The following is a 21,894-nucleotide window of genomic DNA, read 5'->3' as shown; positions in this document are numbered from 1 at the left end:
GGGAGTGGAAAGGAATCCATCAAGGGGCGGAGGGGACATTCTGAAAGATAGACCACACGTTAGGCTGCCTGAAGGGACTATGAGCAGGTCTCTACAAGTTCAAAAAGACTGAAATCCTAGCAAGCATTTTCTCAGACATTTATACAATGGAATACTATGCAAATGTGAAAACGAAGGATCCCTTACGGGTTGAGAGCACGGTGGGACCTGGAGAGTATTATGCTAAGCGAAATAAGCAAGTCAGAGAAAGACAAGTGTCACATGATCTTACTCAGAGGTGGAATCTAATGAACAAAATAAACTGATGAACAAAATAGATCCAGAGACATAGAAGCATGGAAGAGACTGACAAATTTCACAGGGAAAGCAGGGGTGCGTGGGAGGGGAGAAATTAACATAAGAATTTATATTCATATATGTATGCATAAACCATGGACACAAACAGTAGTGGGGTGAAGGCCTGGGGGGAGGAATACAGGGTGGAGGGGATCAATGAGGGGAAAAGGGGACATCTGTAATGCTTTCAACAATAAAGGTAAATTTTAAAAAAACACACACACACAAACTCAGACATGCTACTTCACTATATGGAAGACACTGCCACTGGCTCCCCGTCCCTTATGAGATCCTGAGGTTGCATCAGCCCAGCCCGAGGGGTGGCTCCTGACTGGTCCCCGTTTGGCTGTGGTCCCAACTTCCAGGACAGTGATAGCTTAGAAATGAGACTTGATGCTTCAAAACAAGAAGGTTCTTTTTTAGGGTGCACTTTGGAGGTGCTGAGGCTAGGGTGGCACAGGAGAGTTAGCTGAGAAAGTGGAAGTGGTATAGAGCGCCAACAGTTAAGTGTGAGGGGGGATGCCCAGTCCTGTGGTCTGCAGGAATCACCAGTCCCTGACTCCATCCTAAGGTCCTGCTCTGCCCACAGGATCGTAAGTCTGCTGCCTGGGAGCTCCCTGTTTCCAACCATAGTATAAATGGGACACTGTTGGTCACCCAAAGGATGTCTTTGGTGGAACATTACTGGACACAAATCCTGCAGGAATCTAGGTAAAAAACCCATCATTTTCCACAACAAACACATTTCACAGCAGTGTAGGACGCACCCTAAGTGAGTCAGACAACATGCACTGGAGCCAGGGTTCCCTGATGGACCTTGAGAGCCACCTGTCCACCTACCTGTCCATTTACAAGCAAGTGGGAACGGGGAAGGCGGACATGGAGATTCCCTCAGTGGCCAGTGACAACCTGTACTTCAAGGCTTGAGGTCCCTGAAGGGACAAGAAGAGGCTGAGTCAATATTCTCCCTGGCAGCCAGGAGGAGATGATACAAAGAGTGGGGGTTACTGTAAAGAGAGGGGCACATGAGAGGCCATCAGGGATGCCCACACTGAAAACCTTGGGGCCAGTGGGAGACTTCTCACCAAGGCCCCCATTTACCAACATGCCGGGGACCACCCACCATGAGGAGTGGCCTCCACTTCTGGACAGCTAAGGTAACCTCCCAGTACATGGCCTAAGGCGACTTGCACTAACAAAATCGGAGCATTTCCCAGCAAATGGAGTCATACGTCTTGAGAAGAGAGCATTGTTTTCTCTTCCACCTGCTCATAGTCCCTTCAGGCACCCAGGATTAGGGCCTGTCCCTCCTTCTCCACCCCGCCATCCCTCAGGAGACAGAAAGGTTCATCTCTGGAAAAACTAACCCTGTCCAAAACAAAACACTAGTGCTGATCTGTCAATGAAAAGTTACTCTATGATCAGCAAGCCTGTGGCCAACAGCCCTGCTCATTTACAATCAGCACGCACTCATATAACTCACTTTGCTGCTGCTGTGAACAAACACCCAGGGTTGACCAGACATTTAATGAAAGCTTCACACACAAAAGACAGAGGCCAAAGTACAAACAGACAAAAGGAACACAAAGGAAGCAGTGGCAAAGGAGAGAATAGAAAAAAATCTCAAAAATTACCATCAACTAGTCCCCCAAAATAAGAGCTTTTGCAACCAAAAACAAGAAGAGATGCTATAAAAAAGGAACAAATACTAGAAGAGCTTTTGAACATCATTATGATTTCCAGAGTTCCAGATAAGAGAATAGTACAAATAAGTGAAGAACACACATTTCCAAAGTAATAGGGCCCACTATAAGCGCAACACAAAGAAAGAGGCCCACATCAAGCCACACCTCTATGAAATTCTACACCACCAGTGCTGAAGAGAAAGGTCCAGAAGCTTCCAGGAGGCAGGAAGAGAACAAGTCATTTATCCAGGGTGAAGCGCAGAAGGGGTCAGGTTCATTAATAACAGTGTTGGATACTAGAAAGCAATGGCATAATGCCTTTAAAATTCTGGGGGAAATTTTACTTCCAGCCTACACTTCTACATGCAGACAAACCTTTAATTAATTGGATAGTAAACATTATCAGACATGAAAAATCTCAAACTCTCAAAAAGTTAATTCTCTGGTATCCTGTTTCAGCAAACTATGAGATGTGAGACTGTTCTGGTTATTTACAGCTGTGTAACAGGGTCTCCTCCAACACCCCCCCCAAAAAAAAAAACTTAGTGCTTAAAATGGCAATGCATTATTGTTTCATCTCATTCCTCGCATCTATCAGGAGTTTGGACACCCAAGGACACCTAGCGTCTGCTTGTTCTCTCCAGTGTCCAGGGTCCCAGCTCAGATGACTGGAACAGCTGGGGGCTGAAGGGTGGGGAATGGTTAGCAACTCTCTACCTTTCTATGTGGCCTCTCCACATGGCCAGCTTGGGCTTCCTCACAGTATGGCAGCCGCAGGCTAGAAGAACATTCACATGGGAGCTCAGGGCCTTAAGAGACAGGGAGTGGAAGGTACCACTCTCTTCAGGCCTGGCACTCTGCGCTTCAGCCATATTTCATTGGCCAAAGCAGTCACAGAACCACCCAGATTCAAGGGAGAGGACATAAACCACACCTCTCAATGGAAGAAGCATTCAAGAATTTGTGGCTTCTGCCCGGCCGGGTGTGGCTCAGCAGTTGAGCATCGACCTAGGATCCAGGAGATCATGGCTTGATTCCTGGTCAGGGGCACATGCCCAGGTTGTGGGTTTGATCCCCAGTCGGGGGCGTGCAAGAGGCAGCCGATCAATGACTCATCATTGATGTTTCAGCTCTCTCTCTCCCTCTCCCTTTCTCTCTCTGAAATCAATGAAGATATATATTATTTTAATAATAAAAAAATTTTTAATTAAAAATAAGTAAAAAAATAACATTTTGTTATTTAATAGTGTACTGAGTGTCAGTTGGGTCTGGTTTGGGTCATGAACACTAAAAGCTCCAATCAAGGAAGAACTCTGTGTTTTCTACTAAATTATTTAATGACAAGTGTTTAAGAGAACCATGATTCACTGACTGATTCATTCTCATCCCTGTCAATTTTCAGAATAAATACACTTGTATCACTGAGAAAAAAAATATTTTGACAGTTCAAAAATGCAAGTAGAGAACTGACAGTGTCCATTTCAAAATGATTTTTATATTTAAAGTTTCTGGCTTAAATATCTGATGGTGCAGACTTTGAAACTTGTAAGAACAAAATTAGGTAAAAAACAACAAAAAAACTAAAACTTGCTCTAATTTTGTGACCTTGTGTACTTTTAAAGTAAAAATCAAGAAAGTAAAAAAAAAAGTGCCATTTAGGCACATTATTTAGGAATGTGGAGGTAAACAATGTCAGAATCCAGTGAAGAACTGGTGTCAATGAGGAAAGGGAATGAGGGGGGAAAGGGGTGTAATGGGGGGTGGGAGGCCTGCTTTCCACTACAAACCTCACAGTGTGATTTGTATTAAGTGTGTTCATACCTTACATCAAGGAAAATGAGAATTAAATTGTAAAAGAGGAAGCTGCAGAACACATAGTATGATCATTTTTACATAAAACATAATGTTCGCAAGTGCATATGAGCTTATAGAAAAAGAAGTAGAAAAAACCCTTCAACATACTGAATTATTAAAAGTGGTTAGGGGACCGAGCATCCATCCACTGATGACCGGATTCAGCCTTACAGAGCAAGGAAACTGACACAGGTTACAACACGGATGAACTGTGACGGAGTGAACTAAGCCTGTCACAGCAGGCCAAATACTGTATGGTTCCACTTACATGAGACACCTACAGTAGTTAAATTCATAGAGACAGAAAATAGAATGGTGGGCGCCAGGGGCTGGGCGTAGGGGAGAGGGGGAGTGAATCCTTAATGAGGACAGAGTTTCCGTTTGGGAAGATGAAAAAGCTCTGGAGATGGATGGTGGCGATGGTTGCAAAAAGGACTTAATGCACTTAAACGGTACACTTAAAGATGCTTAAGATGGTACATTCTTATTGTATTGTATTATATTTTACCACAATAAAAAAAAGCATTTGGGGGAGGAGATCGTTCAGGGTACTCTCAAGTTTTCCATGTCATTTCACCCTTTACAATGAGGATGTCTCCATGAAATACTTGCAGGTATAAATAAGAATGAAGAGAAACGAAACCTATGAAAAAGTTAGGAAGAGAAATGTGCATCACTCTAGGAAAGAAGAGAAAGGGAGAGGGGAGCCAGCCAGGCACAGCGCGGTCAGGCTGGATGGGAGCCTGTGGGGGGCATGGAGAAGTCTCAGGGGACCAGAAATGCCCAGTAGGGCTTTTTAGGTTGTTTTGCTGAGGCATGTGTGCCACACATGCACACCCTTCACCAGCCAGGCCTTCACAAGAGCTTCAGAATGCCAAGAAACAAACTCAGAAACATTTCAGATGTTTTTAAATACTCCCTGCAAACCCCAGTGAGGAGCCTCAGGTCTCCCAGAATCCTCCAGCTGCCACAATACTCAGCACGACTGGTATGACCCTCAGCACCCAGGGCATTCCCAGTCTGGGGGACTCCTGACAGCGGGACAGTGAGGACTCAGTCTGAAGTTCACCTCAGGGAGAGAGAACAAGCCATCCTTTCATTAGTGGGGAACCTGGCTGAGCCCACACCAGACCTGGGAGAGCAGCGTAGAGGGTGAAGTTCTGTGTGAGGAGGCACCTGTTGTGTGCACAGGAAATTGCACAAGCCCTTTCTTTTGGAGAAGAACCATTTCCTGGGCTCTTATGTCCTGAGAGTGCCTGATCCTGTGCAAACTTCCCACTAGACACTCACACACAGCACCTACTTTAACTTCAAAGGCCTGGGGGTGGGGGCACCAGCCACAGAAGGCCTCACATTGCCTCCAAGAATCAAATAGAGGTTTTATTTCTGGTCTCCTGTTGGGCATTTTATTTTGGCAGAATATTAAAACATCGAGAAATAAGGATCATTACCCTCTAACATAAGATAAGATCGAATCTGAGAAGACAATGTGAATTTTCAAATAGATAGCATCTTTAATCACTTGGGGGGAAAATATAAAATTTTGCGTATGCTCTTACTACAACTCTGAAATTATGAAGTCAATAAACAAGAATCGGAAAGAATTAGAAAATGCTGGTTAGGGTAATGGGATTTTTATCTTTTTTGGGGGGGTTAGGGTTTTTGGGTGTCATACCATGGTCAGCATTACTGAATACCTATGCAACAGCCTCATTTAAGCATTAAAACCAACAACACGTTCAGTGAATGCGCAAATGTAAGCTCAGTAAGGTAAACTCCCTTGATGACAGTCACACAGGAAATAAGCTGCCTGCTGGCTCTCCCTCTGTCCCTAAGCAGGTTGTACAGTTCACAAGAAAGTAACTTCTACTTGGCCCAAATCAGTAGTTCTGATCCATATTTTAAACTGCAGCTATCTAAACTGAAAAGGCAAAGAAACAGCCCAGGAACTAAACTAAAAAGGCTGAGGAATGTGGGAACAGATATGTGTATGAAGGGACGCGACCGAACTAAGCAGCACTTAAAGTAGCAGGACTTCTTTGCACTCTTAAAAATTGTTGAGGTCTCCTCACAAAAAACTGCACATGGATGTTTTGGGCAGCTTTATTCATAACTGACAAAACTTGGAAGCAACCAAGGTGTCCTTCTGCAGGTGAATGGATAAACAAACTGTGGGACATCTAGACAGTGGAATGTTACTCAGCTATCAAGCCAGGAAAAGGCATGAAAGAACCTTAAATGCATGTTACCAAGTGAAAGAAGTCAATTTGAAAAAGCTACTTAATACATGATTCCAACTATATGACATTCTGGAAAACTATGGAGACAATAAAAAATAAAAAAAATCAGTGGTTGCCAGGAAGGAGAGGAGGGCAGAGCATGGAGCATTTTTAGGGCACTAAAAATACTCTGTAGATGCCATATGATGGGTAAATGACATCATGATATGTTTGTTCAAACCCATAGAATGGAATGTACAACACCAAAAGTGAGCCCTAACATAAACTATAGACTTTGGGTGGTTATGATGTGTCAATGTAGGTTCACACCTAGTAAAATAATAATAATAATAATAATAATAATAATAATAATAAATGTACCACTTTGTTGAGTGATATTGATAATGGGGAAAGCTATACATGTGTGGGGGCAAAAGGTATATGAGGAATCTCTGTAGTGCCATCTCAATTTTGTTTTAAACCTAAAACTGCCCTAAGAAAAGAAACTCTTAAGAAAATTATTGCAGCTCCCCAAAATACCTACTGATACTTACCATATTAGAAATTGTAACAGCAAAATGTTTAAATATAATTAAGTCATCTGAAAATAACAGCAATAAATTAATTAAAATTTTTTACAAGTATGTTTTGCAAAACAAAAAGGAAATTTAGTAAGAAGAGTGTCATTGCTCTTCATTTTTACAAGTCCCTTTAATGTCTGTCTTATCAGAAGGTGGGGGAAGGTATAGGGGGGAGAAATGGTGCTAGAAAACAATTAAATTGATTTAAAAAAAAAGACAGCCAAATCCTCATATCTGCTTCTGCATTTACTCTGCTGGAATATTACATACCATGCAGTGTCTGGAAACCACCTCTGTACAATTGTGAGAAAATGAGACTGAGAAGGCGAATAACATCTTAGTATTATTATAAAAATAATTTTAGTTTAAATGCTACTTTATAACAGTAAACTAACAATAATTTTTAAATTGACTTTTTAAGTTTGTGAATCTCCTGAAACAGCCTTGGGTACCGCCAAGCAGTCCCTGGACCACACTTTGAGAACAATGACCTAAAATAAAGAACTATGTGTGAGAGAGAGGGAAAGAAAAGAGGATTGTCACCAAGGAAAACACCACCGTCTCACACATCTCATCTTCCCAAGTACTCACTCTAGGTACTTCCAGGACAGGAATCCCAGCTTCTTTTCCAAGGACACCCTACTTTTACTCAAGGCCTGCCCTTCCCTCCCCGAGACATGAACGAAGAAGGGTGGGCCAGCTACACGTGAATCACTGGTTCACCCACCTTCAGAGCACACTGGCGTTTGTAACAGGCGTTTTTTAAGCTAAAACTGAAAGGCGGGCAGTTCCGACGGTGGGAGAGGGGTTGGCTGCTGCGCAGAGCACAGGTGAAAGGGACCCAGTGACACACCTGCCTGGCCGGCCACTGCGCCACTTTCTCCGTCTGTGCGCTGGGGCTGCGCCAGCCCCTCTGCCCACTTCTCGGGCGGTGGTGGCATCAGATAACCTGGGGACCTGCGCCCCCCTGGCCACCACAGGCCTCATAACCTCCCGCTGCTGCTCCGCCGTCAGCTCCGCACCCCTGCGCTCAGGGGCGCCCCGAGAGGCACACGCGGGGACAGTGCGCTCCGCCCCGCCCGGGTCCCCTGCACCTGTTCCCAACACCGTTACCCGGTGGCCCTGGGCGGCTTCCACGCCCACCCGTCCAGGTTTTTCTTCCTTCTCCCCACCAGGGTGGGACACCGAACCGCGGGAACTTGGAAAACCGAAGTTCAGAAGCAAGGGCGGACCTCCCAGCAAGACTCTCAGCGGAGCCCGGCGCCCGCCGCGGGGCCGCCCATCACCCCCACTCCCGGCGCGAGAGGACGCGCGAGGGAACCCCCCTCCCGGGGCTGGTGAGGTCTGCGGGGGGGGGGGCCATCTCGGGCGCGGCACACGCCTTCCCTCGCCCTCGCCGGGAATGAGCCGGGCGGTCCCTGCAGGGACGCGCGGGGACCGAGGGGACACGGGCGGGCACGGTACCTGGGCCTGAATAGCGGGCAGCCGCCCGGGAGCCCGCGCAGCTCGCTCTTGAGGCGCCAGGACTCGCCGTCTAGGTAACGCTGCAGTGCGGAGTCCCCAAGACCCGCGCCCCGCGCCGGCTCCATCGCGCCGCAGCCTCCGCGCGCCGGCCGGCGGGTCTCCTCCCCTCCTTTTCCGCTCAGTCCAAACCCGTCCCGCGCGCGACCCTCTGGCCCCGCCCCCAGGCCCGGCCCCGCCCTCCTCACCTGGGGGCCCGCCCCCCGCGCGCCAACCGCGCCCCAGCGCGGGGTGAGGAGCCCGCCGGGGCTTGCGGTTTCCTACTGTGAGTGGTCTCCCCAGGCCCCACCGCCTTGCCCTGGGGCTTCAGTTTCTGCCACCCACGCCCCCAGCTCAGTGTCCCTCCAGACTGTCCCTGACGCCCTCAGCAAGCAAGTAGTAGCACTTAGACCCCGGGGGTGGGGTGGGGGTGGGGGTGGGGGTGGGGGTGGGGGTGGGGTAGGGGCAAGGGAGGCCTGGCTGCAGGGAGCTGACCTCCTGGGCCAGGATGTTGCCTGGCTCCCCAGAGCCAGCACAGCCTGGTCCTTGCCCTGGCCCCAAGTCAGCTGCAGCACCGCTCAAACCCAGGCCACCCCAAAACTGGGCGTTTCAGGGAACTTGAATATCACTGTAATCTGGGGCGGCCCAAGCCTGGAGACCCGCGGTCCCGGGTAGCTGGGAGACCAGGCACGACAGACACTGACCATGAACGCTGAACTCATCTCCCCCGACCCTCCTTTTTCTGTGTGGCCGGTAGGGACGGAGTTACAGCCTACATGCCACATGTTCACTCTCTTCCTCTGGCTAACTCTCCTACACTTTATTGATTCTCCTTTTATTTATTTATTTTGTTAATCTTCACCTGAGGGTCATTGATTTTAGAGAGAGTAGAAGGAAGGGAGGGAGAGGGGGAGAGAAAGGTCAATGTTAGAGAGACACATCGATTGTTTGCCTCCCAAAGACAACCTGACCAGGCCTGGGATCAAACCTGTAACCCAGGTACATGCCCTTGCCGGGAAATGGAATATGTGACCCTTCAGTGGGTGAACCGAGGCTCTACCACTGAGCAACAACAGCCAGGGCTGATTCTCCTTTTAAATATTCCGGAAATGCTAGTTATTCCCTTCCAAAGACCACTCCATGGGGGAGGTGCCTGGGGTGAGGGGTTGGGGCAGCCAGGGTGCAGTTAGCTGTGTTCAGGTACTAGATGCCATTTGTATCAGTGTCCAATGGCTGTGTAACAAATCACTACAAGCTGAGTGGCTGAGGACAACACATTTATTTTCTTACAGTTCTGGAGGTCAGAAGTCCAAAAGTGATCTTACAGGACAAAAATCAAGGTGTCCCAAGACCCCTTTCCTCCCTTCCCCCCTCCTCCTCCCCTTTCTCTCCTCCTTCCCACCTCCTCACCTTTCCTTCCCCCTCCTGTCCCCCACCACCTCCCCCTCCACCTTGTCCTCTCTCCACAGCAGCCCACTTCTCAGGGCAGACCTAACTCTTCTACCAGGCAGGAAGAGGCTGGGGTAAGAGCCAGGGTGCCCACAACTGGACCTCAGAGGAAAGAGGGAACCCAACAGTCACAGGCTTCTGAGAAGACATCTGCAGTGGACTGAGGGCCACCCTGCTGACCCAGGCCCTCCATATAAGAGCGAGGCCATGAACTGCTGCCGGCTTCACTCTCTGCTGCTTCTAGGCCCTTGGTGCAGTGAGAGGCAGGCCCTCAGCTAGGACACTTAGAAGGCGATTCCACAGGCAGTGACTCTTTGCATTTTGACACGGCCATGTGCATCAGACAGGCAAGGCTCTTCAAGCACCTTCTGCAGATGAGTAACCCGCGATGTTACTGATTTGCCCAGGGCCACAGGGCTCACTCACGCTGGCAGAGGAATCAGGGCTCACAGAGTTCTAAGTCTGTCCTACAGCATATTGCCCAGACAGGACTGGCCTGGGATCTAGAGAACTTGATGGACACTGCTTTTATGCAGGCCTGGGTTCAAACATCACAGTCCAGGGCTCCGGGTTCTGTGGTAAGGCACAGACTGTTCACAGCAGACTTCCGGTGTTTTATAGAAATCACGGAACCATAAAGTGTCAGAGCCAGGAGCCCCTGGAGCCTGCCCCATCAGTCCCTTATCAGATGATACAGCAGGGCATGGCCTCTAATGGAATAGCATGGCCCCTGTGCTGGGGTTTCAGAAGGGAAATGGGTAATTTGGGAAGCTGCTTTATAGTGTCCCCATCCATCCCACTACTCCCCAGTCTGAGTCCTTTGGGAGTCCCAGTTTTAGCACTCAATGTCCCACCTCCAGGAAGTTCCTCAGTCCTGGGCACAGCAGGGTCTCCCTGCTCTTTTCTTCAGTTGGTTCCATCACTTGGACGATGATAGGAGAATGCCCTGATGTACCACTCAGAATTCCAGCTGAGGCATTCTACTGTGGTCATCTTTGTCATTACTTCTTAGAATATTTTTTCTGTCCCTCCTCTTTCTCCTCTCCTTCTGTGACCACCATAATGTGTATGTTGTTTTACTAATGATGTCCCACATTTCTCTGAGGCTCTGTTCATTTGTGTGTGTGTGTAATTTATATCCCTTAGTTTCTGTAATCTCTATTGCTCTTTGAGTTCACTGACTTCCTTTTTTTCCAACTTAACTGTTGAGCCCCTCTAATGAGTCTTTCATTGTGGTTGTTATACTTTTCAACTCCAGACTTCCCATTGATCCTCCTCTACACTTTCTGCCTTTTTACTGATAGTCTCTATTTCATGAGTCATCATTATCACACCTTCCTTTAGTGGTTTCCTTTAGTTCTTTAAACATTTATATATATACATATTTATTTTATCTATTTATTTATTTATTTATTTATTTATTTATTTATATGTTTTTTAGTACTCACCCGAGGATATGTATTTATTATTCTAGAGAGAGGAAGGGAGGGAGGGAGAGAGAGAAACATCAATGTGAGAGAGAAACATCTATTGGTTGCCTCTTATACGAGCCCAGATTGGGAATCAAACCTGCAACCTTCTGGTGTACAGGACAACGCTCCAACCAATCAAACCACAGGGGCAGGTCTAGTTCTTGAAACATATTTATAATCACTGCTTTGAAGTCTCTCTCTGCTAATTCCAACATCTGGGCCCCATTAAAGCACTAGTTGCACAGCAATCAAAGGATTCAACCCATGTTCCAGAGAAGAAGCTGAAGGAAGACTCTGTAGCTGACAAGAGCAATGAAGTCTGAGGAGGTGCACAGAGCTAAGGCAGGCCAGTTTGGAGGGAACGCAGGCCACCATTCATCAGTGCTCAGGCTGCAAGGCTAAGCTTATGAAGAACCAACTTGCCTCCAATCAGTAAGGACTAGGAAAGGGAAAGAAAGAAGGCCTCTGATCTCTAGAACTGTGCCAGATGTAAATGACATCTAGGTATCACTTGGGTCCTATATACAAATGCCAGGACAGCATGCACAGCTGAACATTCTATCAAAGGTTCCTGGGGAGGGTGTTGGGGGCAGGGTGCTGGGGTCCTCCCACAACCCCCATCCTTCTTCCCAGGCTGCAGTGATACAGGATGGAAGCTGGGTTTTGACCACATGGGCACCTTCTGAAGTTACAACACACTGGCAGATGAACAAGGTTTTCTAAGATGGGGCTTTATGTCTCTGTTTCTACATATTAACCTTACTGTTAATATTTCATAGTTCTCTAAATCACTCATCAGCTTTCTGTATCGATTCTACTAATAAACCTCCACTTTTATATGAGGTTTCAGCAACACACCTAATACTGCTATTCTAAATTGCTCTGAACTTCCCAGGGAAAGAAAGATGATCTGTCCATCTGTGATTATTTGCTTATGTCAAATAGGCAGAACCTACGGAAGTAATCATTTTTCTATTCTAAATACAACACTAACTTTGATATCATGTGACAGCACAAAAGAGCTCAGGAACTGAGTGGAGAACCTTGTGAGGTTATAGGACAGTGGAACTCAGAGAAGCATTATGAAGACGGGGCGATATTGCTGTTTTCATTTTAAAGATCAGGAAACTGACACCCAGATTAAGAGTTGAAGTCGCTTGCCCATTTGCTGCTCCTTGGGAAAGTTAAGACTGGAGCTCATGTCCTCTGATGTGGCCTGCTTTTCTTTGTTCAATAAGTTTATGCAATTATGATGTTGGAATAACAAGTCACTGAAAGGCCAAATACAAATAAAAATACTTCACCTAGTGGCCTTCCTAATAATTTAGAGAGTCTATCGGTCATTTTGGATAGAAATTTGAAATATTGAAATTAGCAGATAAGGTAAATGAGAGTGTTAAAGGAAGTGAAGGTTGTAGCTGCGGACTTTTGAAGCAGGAAAGGCAGACACCGGGTATGGCTGGGTTGGCTGGCAGCACCCGGCTCAAAACAAGCTCCCCTCTCGCACTCTGGGGTGGGTTTGGAGAGATAAGGAAACAAAAGCACTAAGGTAACAGCAATGCTAAAAACTAAAGGGAGGGATAGGTCAACGGAGCAAGGATGAACGTTTAGCAGATTTTCAGACATTTCATGACAGTTGCTGCACTGTCACCACAAGCCCGAGGGAAAAAGGACAGAGGGGGAAGATGAGAGAAGATGAGGGTTAGAACAGAGGCTGAACTGTTGGAAGGGCATGAGCTTCCATTGAGCAACTTTTAAGAAACAACACTTTTGCCAGCCTTTAGGTATTTTCTACTTATATTGATGCATAAAAATTGCCAGCATTTGAGAGTCTATAGATTTTCTTCATCAAAGTATCAAACTATTTCTCCAAACTATTTGGAAGTTCTTCATTTATCTCTGATGTGGTGAGAGAATGTGAAGCTCTTAGAAAAGAAAGCAGCATGGGAAATGCCCTTCAATAAGCTCCTTCATATGGCCTTTGAACCCGTCTGTCTGTCTTCCTTCCATTGCTCCTCAACTTGCTCTGTAAAAGGACAAACACTTGGTAACCCCACAAACTCCATATATCCCAAAACAAAGTAATAACCTTCTCTGACTTCCATGGCCTGTTTCTGTCCTAGGCCCCCAAATTACCTTTCTTTTCTTTTTCTGACATATTGAAGATGTCATTGTGTCCTGAGAGCTCTCCCTCCCTGAGATCTGATTCCCTACTTTACCTTCCATGCCTTCTGTCTCCAAATCCAGTTTAAAGTCTGAAAATTACGAGTAGTTCTCTGCCTCTACTGCCCAGCCCTCCTCCTCTTCCCAATAAACCCTGAACACTACTAGGCTAATTAACCTAATAGGGACATTAAGATGAACACATTGTGACCCTGGTCCGTGTGGTTCAGTTGGTTGGAGCGTTGTCCTGTGCACTGAAGGGTCTTGGGTTCAATTGCTGGTCAGGACACATACCCAGGTTGTGGGTTCGATCCCCAGGAGGAAACTGACCGATGTTTCTTCCTCTCTCTTGCCCTCTCCCTTCCTTTCTTCCTAAAATAAGAGAAAACAACAAAAAAAGCTTTTTTTAAAAAAAGATGAACACATTGTGTGGGCAGGTCATTGTAATTCTCCCTCGAAATAAGAATAATGGCAGAGCCCGGCAGGGCGTGGCTCAGCGGTTGAGCGTTGACCTAGGATCCAAGCAATTGGGGTTCAATTCCAGTTCAGGGCACATGCCCAGGATGCAGGTTCAATCCCCAGTCAGGGGTGTGCAGGAGGCAGCCGATCAATGACTCATCATTGATGTTTCTCCCTCTCTCTCTCTCTCTCTCTCTCTCTCTCTCTCTCTCTCTCTTCTTTCCTCTCTCTGAGATCAATAAAGATAAATAAAAAAAATACAAGCTTATTTTAAAAAAAAAAAAAAGAACAATGGCGGAGAGGGACTTCCATAAATAAGGGCAAAGAGAGGTCATTGAGTAAACCAGAAAATTATTCCTGGAAACATGCCAGTCAGTTTCTGTTCACCGATGACAACTCTAATACTTGTTTCTATGACTCCTACATACACCCATAGCGATTGGCACCCAGACTTCATAAGGGGTCGCTGTGCCTTTTTTAAGGGGCAGTGTGGAAGAGCTACCCAGAAGACCTACTTCATAAATAAGCCTGGTGGGAGAGGAACCCCTGGTAGCATAAGTGAAGGAGGGCAATTTTTTGTGGCTTTTAGTATTTTTTTTTTAATTGATTGATTTTAGAGAGAGAGGAAGGGAGGAAGAGAAACATCGATTTGTTGTTCCACTTACTTATGCTTTCATTGGTTGATTCTTGTATGTGCTCTGACTCAGGATCAAACCCTCAACCTTGGCATCTTGGGACGATGCTCTAACCAACTGGGGTACCTGGCCAGGGCATTTTGTGGCTTCTAGAAAACAAGGTAGAGCTGAGTGTAACTACCATGCAGTCCTATGACCACAGACAGCACTGTTTGTTTCAAAAAGACCTAGTTATGATCATGATCAAGTACAAACTCTTTAATCTAGCCTTTAAGATTTGAAATCAAAATATCAAACTAGTCTTTCAAAAAGAACCTTCATTGCTCTTTAACAAGAGTCAAGGGTGATCTCCCTCAGTAACCCTGGTAGACACCAGGAATGACCTCCCAGGATCTCCCCCACCCACATCCACTCACACCCCAGGGCCCAATTCAACACCCTCCTTCCTCATGAAGTATCCTGCCAACAGGCCCCATTTCCCCCTCCCTCCTCTGGACCCCCCTAGCAGATAGTCTGAATACTCATTTAGCACTTAATACACACATATATAACACCTTTCAACAATTTTCTATGACTGTATCTTCATCTCCCAGACAAAGCCACTAGTTTCATAAGAACAGGATCTGTTTGAGTCAGACAAGGTTGTAATTAGGTATAAATCCAATAGTACCTAGTACATGATGGATGTCCAATCGTCATTTCCTAATTGATGACTGAGCTGTTATTAAGCACACAAGTTGAAACCTTCAGTTGGTGGGACTAAAAATATGTTAATGGTTAGCATTATCTAAAGAGTGAGCATCCTCTGAATAACAAATAGGATACTTGGGCAGATCCAATTGATCAACACCCTCAAAGAAATTGTGGACTCTGAGATCATTAGTATTTCTAGAAGCTGCTAATTATCATTATCATTATTATTATTATTTTAGGTATTTAACTTAAGAGCCCTAAGAGAGCAAAACACCCACACAGCCGCTCTGGAAGGAATAATCGCATGAGGAGCCCTTTATATTTTACTTGCATGGTCAAGGGGCTCTTGAAACGACCTTGAGAGGTAGACTGGGAGGTTATGACAGACCAAGGGCCAGAGAGCTAGGCTGACTCTGCCCACTCACTCTTAGGTGGGAAGCACCAGCAGATTACATACTTCTCTGACACATCTGGCCTCCTTTACAAAGAGGTCTCTTTTTTATTTTTTTATTTTCTGCTTCTTGAGGACTTGGTCTCCAGAGCTCCTAAGTTCCATAAAAGCTGTTGAAAGCTGGCATGCCAGGGCACCCACACAGCCTTTCAGAGCAGTTCAATCAGATCCGTTCGGTCATGCCCAGGGGCCTCCAAGGGTACCCCCGCCGGGGATAACCAGCCCCGAAGTGCCCACCCACCTGCCCTCGCGCTCTAGTCACTAAGCCAAAACCCACCAGGGTTTTTTTCTGGGTCATTGATGAACCGCCCTAACTCTCTGCCATTGCATTACAGGCCCTGAGACGAAACTTTCAGAAAACTGCGGGAAGGGGGGAGCATGCTCTTGCGGGGTGCTGGGTTCACCCCACCTGCCCATCCCCTATATCCCCCCTCCCCCCCCCCCCCCGCCCCCAGCTCCACAGCCTCAAACAACGCCAGGGTCTGTACCTACATAAGTATTATGTTTCTTCTTTCCATGAACCAGGTGTAGGGATTCTGGTTCATATATTTGAGCGAAGGGGTCGAAGAGGCCCCTCCTTTCGAATTGGGGGCCAAGGCCCCATTTTTCGCCTGGGGGGGTGTCAGGTTAGGTATCTATCTCCCACAGCGCCTTCCCTGGGATGATCCCTGGGGAAGCCAGTTGCAACTTGGACCGCTAACAAAAAGACCCGCTCGGGACGCGGGAGCCAACCTAAAGCACGCGCGCCGCGCCGCGCCCGGGAGGCCAGTGTCGTCAGCCAGCCGCGAGCCTCGGGTTAACTGGGGCCGCGGCGAGCGCGAGGAGCTGCGGCCCGCTGGGGGGCGGGACTTGGTCTCCTGGCAACGGCCCCGGCGATTGGCCAACCAGACTGCAGCCCAAGCCAATGGCCAGACGCCTGAGAAATGTTCGTCACGGTGAGGCGGGACTCGGTCTCCTGGCAACGGCCCCGGCGGTTGGCTAGTCCGAATGCAGCAGAGGCCAATGGCCAGGAGCCTGGCTAACGCTCGTCATGGCTACTGCGTCTGCGCCGGAGATTCGAATCCGCGGCGGCTCCTCGCTCGCGACGCTGGTGGGGCCGGTGCTGGCTTGTCCCCTCGCCATGGACGACCCAGAAAATGTGTTGCAGTGAGTGGGGGTGGGTGGCCGGGCGGGAGGACGCCGGGGCACCTCGGGCTCCGGCCTGGGGTCTGCAGGTCCCGGCCCGCCGGGTCCTGCCTCCTCAGCCCCTCTCGCCCCTGTCCTCGGCCGTTGGCCCTACCTCACGGTTGCCCACCCAGGCTGTGGGCCACTCGGGAGTAAACCGACTCCCGCCGCGTCCTGCTCTCTCCGCCCAGACCTGGCGTGTCGGTGGGGCACGGCCGCGGTGGCAGTTTGGGGGGGGGGGGGGGGGCTGGGGCAGTTGTGAGGCAGAGAGCCCCCGCTGGTCCTCTGGGCATGCGCCGCAGGGGGGCAAAGAAACCCAACCAAGGCCTAAACCTGCGTGAGAAACTTTCAAGGCCGCTATTATTTTGTTGTTATTAAACCTCAACTGAGGTATATTTTTTCCATTGCTTTTTTTTAGGGAGAGTGGGAGGGAGGGGGGAGGGGGGAGAGTGAGAGGGGAAAAAACTCAAGGATGTGAGAGAGACACACCCACTGGTTGCCTCCCGCACGCGCCCGACCAGGCCGGGAATCGAACCCGCCACCCTTCTGTGAGGGGGTCTGAGAAACACCGGCCACTTCTTCAAAACAAAAACAAAAAAACTCAACACAGCAGGGGGAGAACTTAAAATTGCTCTTACCCAGCATCCCACAGTCAACTTTAAAAGCGTTTGAATGACATACACTTTTAAGGGGAAAAAAAAGCCTAGGCTTATTGTCCTCGATGTTAGCTTGCTAACAGCTTTTTAAATTCCCAAAGTATCTTTGCTCTATGACTTGGGCGATTTATCCCAACGGGAGCCAAAGCACTTAAAAGTTAAACCTCTGTGAGGGAAGGTAAAGCTGGTGGGTTTTGTCAGCACCAGGGGAGCCCCCCTCTCTGGGATCAGAAGATTGAGGTCGTTCAGCCCGGTCAATACAAAAATCTGTTTCCTCTGAGACTTTTTCTTTAGCCTTCAGTGTAGCCAGCCAAGGATTTCACTTTCAGAAGCTTGTTTTCCTCCCTTTTAAAGTAGAAGTCAGGTATTTCTGACCTTATCTTGACTTTCTGAAGACTCCTTTGCTCTAATGAACGGGGTGTTTCTAGGGAAATGGGGTTGGTATAACACCATGAAATGTTTGCCTTGGACCTGACATTGTAGGGATTTTTCTGCCATGAGTCATGAGAGGGAAATTCAAAATTTAGAAAGTTTTTAATTTTTACAAACAACTAATATATTTATATAGTTGCAAAAAAAGATTTAGAAAAGTATTCACTGAGATCTATAGTTGTCCACTCTCCCACCGTCTCATGTGATCATCTTCTAGTTTATTTTTCATGTGTTTTTTGTGAAAATGTAAATATTTATATTTTAATAATACATTGATATATTTAAATATCTTCCTGTGTGTACAATTCCTACCTTCATCTCGCATAGGATGTAGCAGAGTATGTACTGCTTTTTTTACTTAGCCACTATCCTTGGAGAAAGAACTCTACATATTAACAGAGATTTCTCTATTAATATGTAGAACTCTTTCTCATTTTTTTTTAGAACTGCATAATATTTCATGTTCCATAATTGATCCAAAAGTCCCTCATTGGTGGAAAAGTGGTTGTTGACAGCCTCTTGCTATTACAAATTGTGCTGCAGTGAAAAATCTAGTACTTGTGGCATTGTGCACATGCACAGATGTATCTGTCTTCTAGATTTACAGAAGTGGGTTTGCTAAATCAAAAAGTAAATTCATATATAATTTTGGTAGATATTACCAATTACCTTGGCAGGATTGTGAGCACTCTCGCCTGCAAGCAAGATGTGAGACTACCTGTTTCCATTGTTTCCCCTGAACACCGTTACCACATTTTTGTCAGTCTGGTGGGTGAGAAATTGTGCCTTAGTGAGGTGACTTTCTCTCATGAAAGAGGTTGAGTATTTTTCTGTGGAATGCCTTTTGTTCATTTTTTAAGTTGGGTTGGTTTTTTCCGCCCCCAATATCTAGAAGCTCTGTCTTGTTATCCCAGTTTATCATTTCTCTTTTGACTATGCCCGGTGTTTTCGTTGGTTTGTTTTGTTTATTTGGCATGACAAGGAGAAAATTCTGAGATGTCCTGAATTAAAGTACAACAGGACAGAGGGTGGAAAGAGGAGACATAAAGGGATTAATCAGTTTACAGCTACATGTGAAACCAACGAAAGACTTCACACTCTTTAGTGTATGTTGGCATTATTAATTAACTATTTTATGATTTAGCTATTTATTAATTAGCTAATCACTAATTAGCTGTTTATGAGATTATCTAAAAAGAGACTAGACAGATACCATGGAGCCCTAGGAACTTCAGCTTCTGGTTTTCACAGGAGCTTTACAGATTCTGCTGTTCCCATCCCAGAACTAGCTTGCATTCCTCCCATCCCAGCTAATATAAGTCCTTTCAGAAGGGCCTACATCTTTCTTCCCCCTACTTGGTGTATAAAACACTTGCAAAACTCTCGGAGAGGAAGGGCATGTTGTCTTTCCTACCTAGCCGTGCTGCTGGGAGTTTAGACTCTATGCCCACAAATCAGTCTTTTTTGCTAGCAATGGCCTAATAAAAAGCCTTTTAATAAAGACTTTTAGTTGTGGAAGTTAAAATGTAGCTTTTTATTTATATGTAGTTGACTTTATCTAGTTTTTCTTTTGTGGCTTCTGGATTTTGAGTGATAAGAAACACTGATTTCATTTGTATACTGACTGAGATGATAGATAGCTAGAACTATTGCTTTTAAATCCTTTTTTACCAAAAATCATGTAATTCCACACTTTCATTGTTCCACCCTGGTCCAACTCACACCCTGTCACTGGGACTCTGAGGTAGCTTCCTAACTGGTTTCCCACTTCCATTCTTAATTCCCACCCCCTTTCTACCTGGAGAGACTGAGTGGACATTTTAAAGCACAAATTGTATCTTGTCACCCTCACCCTTCTCCTAGCTCAGCACAGCTAAACAGCTGCATGGTTCCCTGGCACTGATCAAATGCCACCCCTCGCGCAGGCCTTTCCTGACCACTCTCTCTAAAAATAGGAAGTCTTGTCACACTCTTACCCATTCTTTGTGTTTTTTTCCTAAGTGTTTAATGTCACCTGATATTATCTTAGATGTTTCTTTTTGTTTGTTTGTTTACCCCACTAGCAACTGAACACCTTTGGAGGAGTTGCTTTGTCTGGTGGTTGCTTTTTTAAGCTGTAGTTGAGTATGCAGAAGTAGGGGCAAGCAGGGTTCTCTGGAAGCTTGAGTCACTGATTTATGAGCATTGCCATCCTGTGTTCTTCCTTAGGGACAGTGTGTTCCATTGAGGCCTGGGAAGCAGACATTCTGGAAACCCCCATTGGTGGTACCCTGGGCTCTCTCACACTCACTCATGAGCCCTCTTTATTATTTTTTCAATTACAGTTTACATTTAATATTATTTTGTATTAGTTTCAGGTGTACAGCATAGTGATTAGACAATCATATACTTTACAAAGTGGTTCCCACCCTCTGATATTTCAGGTATCCACCTGGCACTGTACATAGTTATTAACAATATTTTGACTATATTCCCTGTGCTGTACTTTACATCCCCAGGACTATAGGGTGTCCCAAAAAATGTATACACATTTTTTGATAGCTCAGTTGATGTTTCTTTTGAGATTTAACCCTTTGGAATTAATGATTATGCAAAGTGTGTATACATTTTTTAATCTTTGCCTGAGAATATTTTCCATTGATTTTTTTTTTTTTTTTTTTTTAAATCAAGAGAGGAAGAGTGCGGGGAGAGAGAAACATCAATTGGTTGCCTCCCATACACGCCCCTACCTGGGATCGAACCTGCAAGCTTTTGATGTACAGGACGACGCTCAACCTACTGAGCCAACTGGCTGGACCAATTAGTACTTCTTAAATCCCTTCCCATTTTTCACCTACCCCCCCTACCCCCTACCCTCTGGTATCCATCAGTCTGTTCTCTGTATTTATGAGTCTGTTTTATTTTGTTTGTTCATTTGTTTTACTCTTTAGATTCCATATACAAGTCAAATCATTTGGTATTTGTCTTTCTCTGACTTATTTCACTTAGCATAATACCCTCAAGGTCCAACCATACTGTTACAAATGGTAAAATTTTTATTCTTTTTATGACTGAATAATATTCCATTGTATATATGTGCCACAACTATTTTATCCACTCCTCTATTGATGAGATAGGACAAGCCCAGGCCCTCTTTAAAGCTCCATCTACCAGGTCTCAACTACTCTGCTGAGCAGCAGCAGGACAGGACTGAGTCAGTGCAACTCCTGGGTCCCACTATTAAGAGGGGAAGCAGCAGGTTTGTGGGCACAGCCTCATGGTGGTAGTAGTGACAGTGGGGTCATTGGAAGAGAACAAGACTCTTGGGGATAGAGCTGGGAACTCGTTTCCAGCTGTGTCTTTTAAGGCTAAGCTCAGGGGCCTTGGGTCTTAAGTTCTTCTGAAAAAGTGCTGCTTCTCACCACCCTGAGTGACTGCTCTTTTAATTTTCATATAGTATTTCATATAGTATTTGAATTGATATTTAATATTTTCATTTTAAGGTGTATAAGATATATTTTTTGCTTTTAGGAATTATCCCTAATATCTGCGTGCATATTTTTCTCTTTTCTAGAATGTTTGAAGCCCACATGCAGAGCTACAAGGGCAGTGACCCACTTAGTGAATGGGAAAGGTTAGCATTTAGCTTCTTTCTTTCCTTTAAACAAACTATATGTTGCTTTGAAAATTAATATTATCCATATTTTTCTAGTTATATGCAATGGATAGAAGAGAATTTTCCTGAGAATAAAGAATACTTGACAATTCTATTAGAACGCTTAATGAAGGAATTTTTAGATAAGAAGAGATACCACAATGATCCAAGATTCATCAATTATTGTTTAAAATTTGTAAGTATACTTTCAGGTATACTCAAATCCATAATAGTGTTATACTTTTGCTTTTCCCCTCACATTCTAAGATAATTATAGACTGTCTTTTAATTCCTCATGTTTTCAGTCATAAATTTTAAAAGTTTTATTGTCAGAGATGTGTGATTTAGAACCTTTCAGCTTCTGTATTGTGGAGTCTGATTTAATTTTAAAACCCTCTTTCTCTGTGTATCAGTTCTATAAACGTTACAACACAAGTTAGAAACCATTCAGTTAAAAGAGGGTTTGTTGGAAGTGTGTTTGGGGAAGGGTTCCTGAGAAGAAATTAAATTC

General features: G+C 45.7%; 2 protein-coding genes across 2 annotated transcripts in view; one reads left to right on the top strand and one right to left on the bottom strand.

Annotated features, from left to right (window-relative positions):
* The window catches only part of ACOXL (acyl-CoA oxidase like), a 269,791-nt gene extending 261,529 nt beyond the window's left edge, over window positions 1-8,262 (bottom strand). Inside the window, exon 1 of the mRNA XM_087823871.1 lies at window positions 8,140-8,262. The gene's annotated coding sequence lies outside the window, so the exon portion shown is untranslated. The remainder of the gene's footprint in view (window positions 1-8,139) is intronic.
* An 8,340-nt stretch (window positions 8,263-16,602) lies between these two features.
* Window positions 16,603-21,894, top strand: part of BUB1 (BUB1 mitotic checkpoint serine/threonine kinase) — a 47,456-nt gene continuing 42,164 nt past the window's right edge. The window contains exons 1-3 of the mRNA XM_016201830.2: window positions 16,603-16,643; window positions 21,303-21,362; window positions 21,441-21,579. Of these exons, the coding sequence (XP_016057316.2) occupies window positions 16,618-16,643; window positions 21,303-21,362; window positions 21,441-21,579 (225 nt within the window). The 5' untranslated portion in view covers window positions 16,603-16,617. The remainder of the gene's footprint in view (window positions 16,644-21,302; window positions 21,363-21,440; window positions 21,580-21,894) is intronic.

The sequence above is a fragment of the Miniopterus natalensis genome, chromosome 13 (genome assembly GCF_054644295.1).
Source record: "Miniopterus natalensis isolate mMinNat1 chromosome 13, mMinNat1.hap1, whole genome shotgun sequence".
Lineage (NCBI taxonomy): Eukaryota > Metazoa > Chordata > Mammalia > Chiroptera > Miniopteridae > Miniopterus > Miniopterus natalensis.
This window is presented reverse-complemented; position numbering and strand designations above follow the sequence as displayed.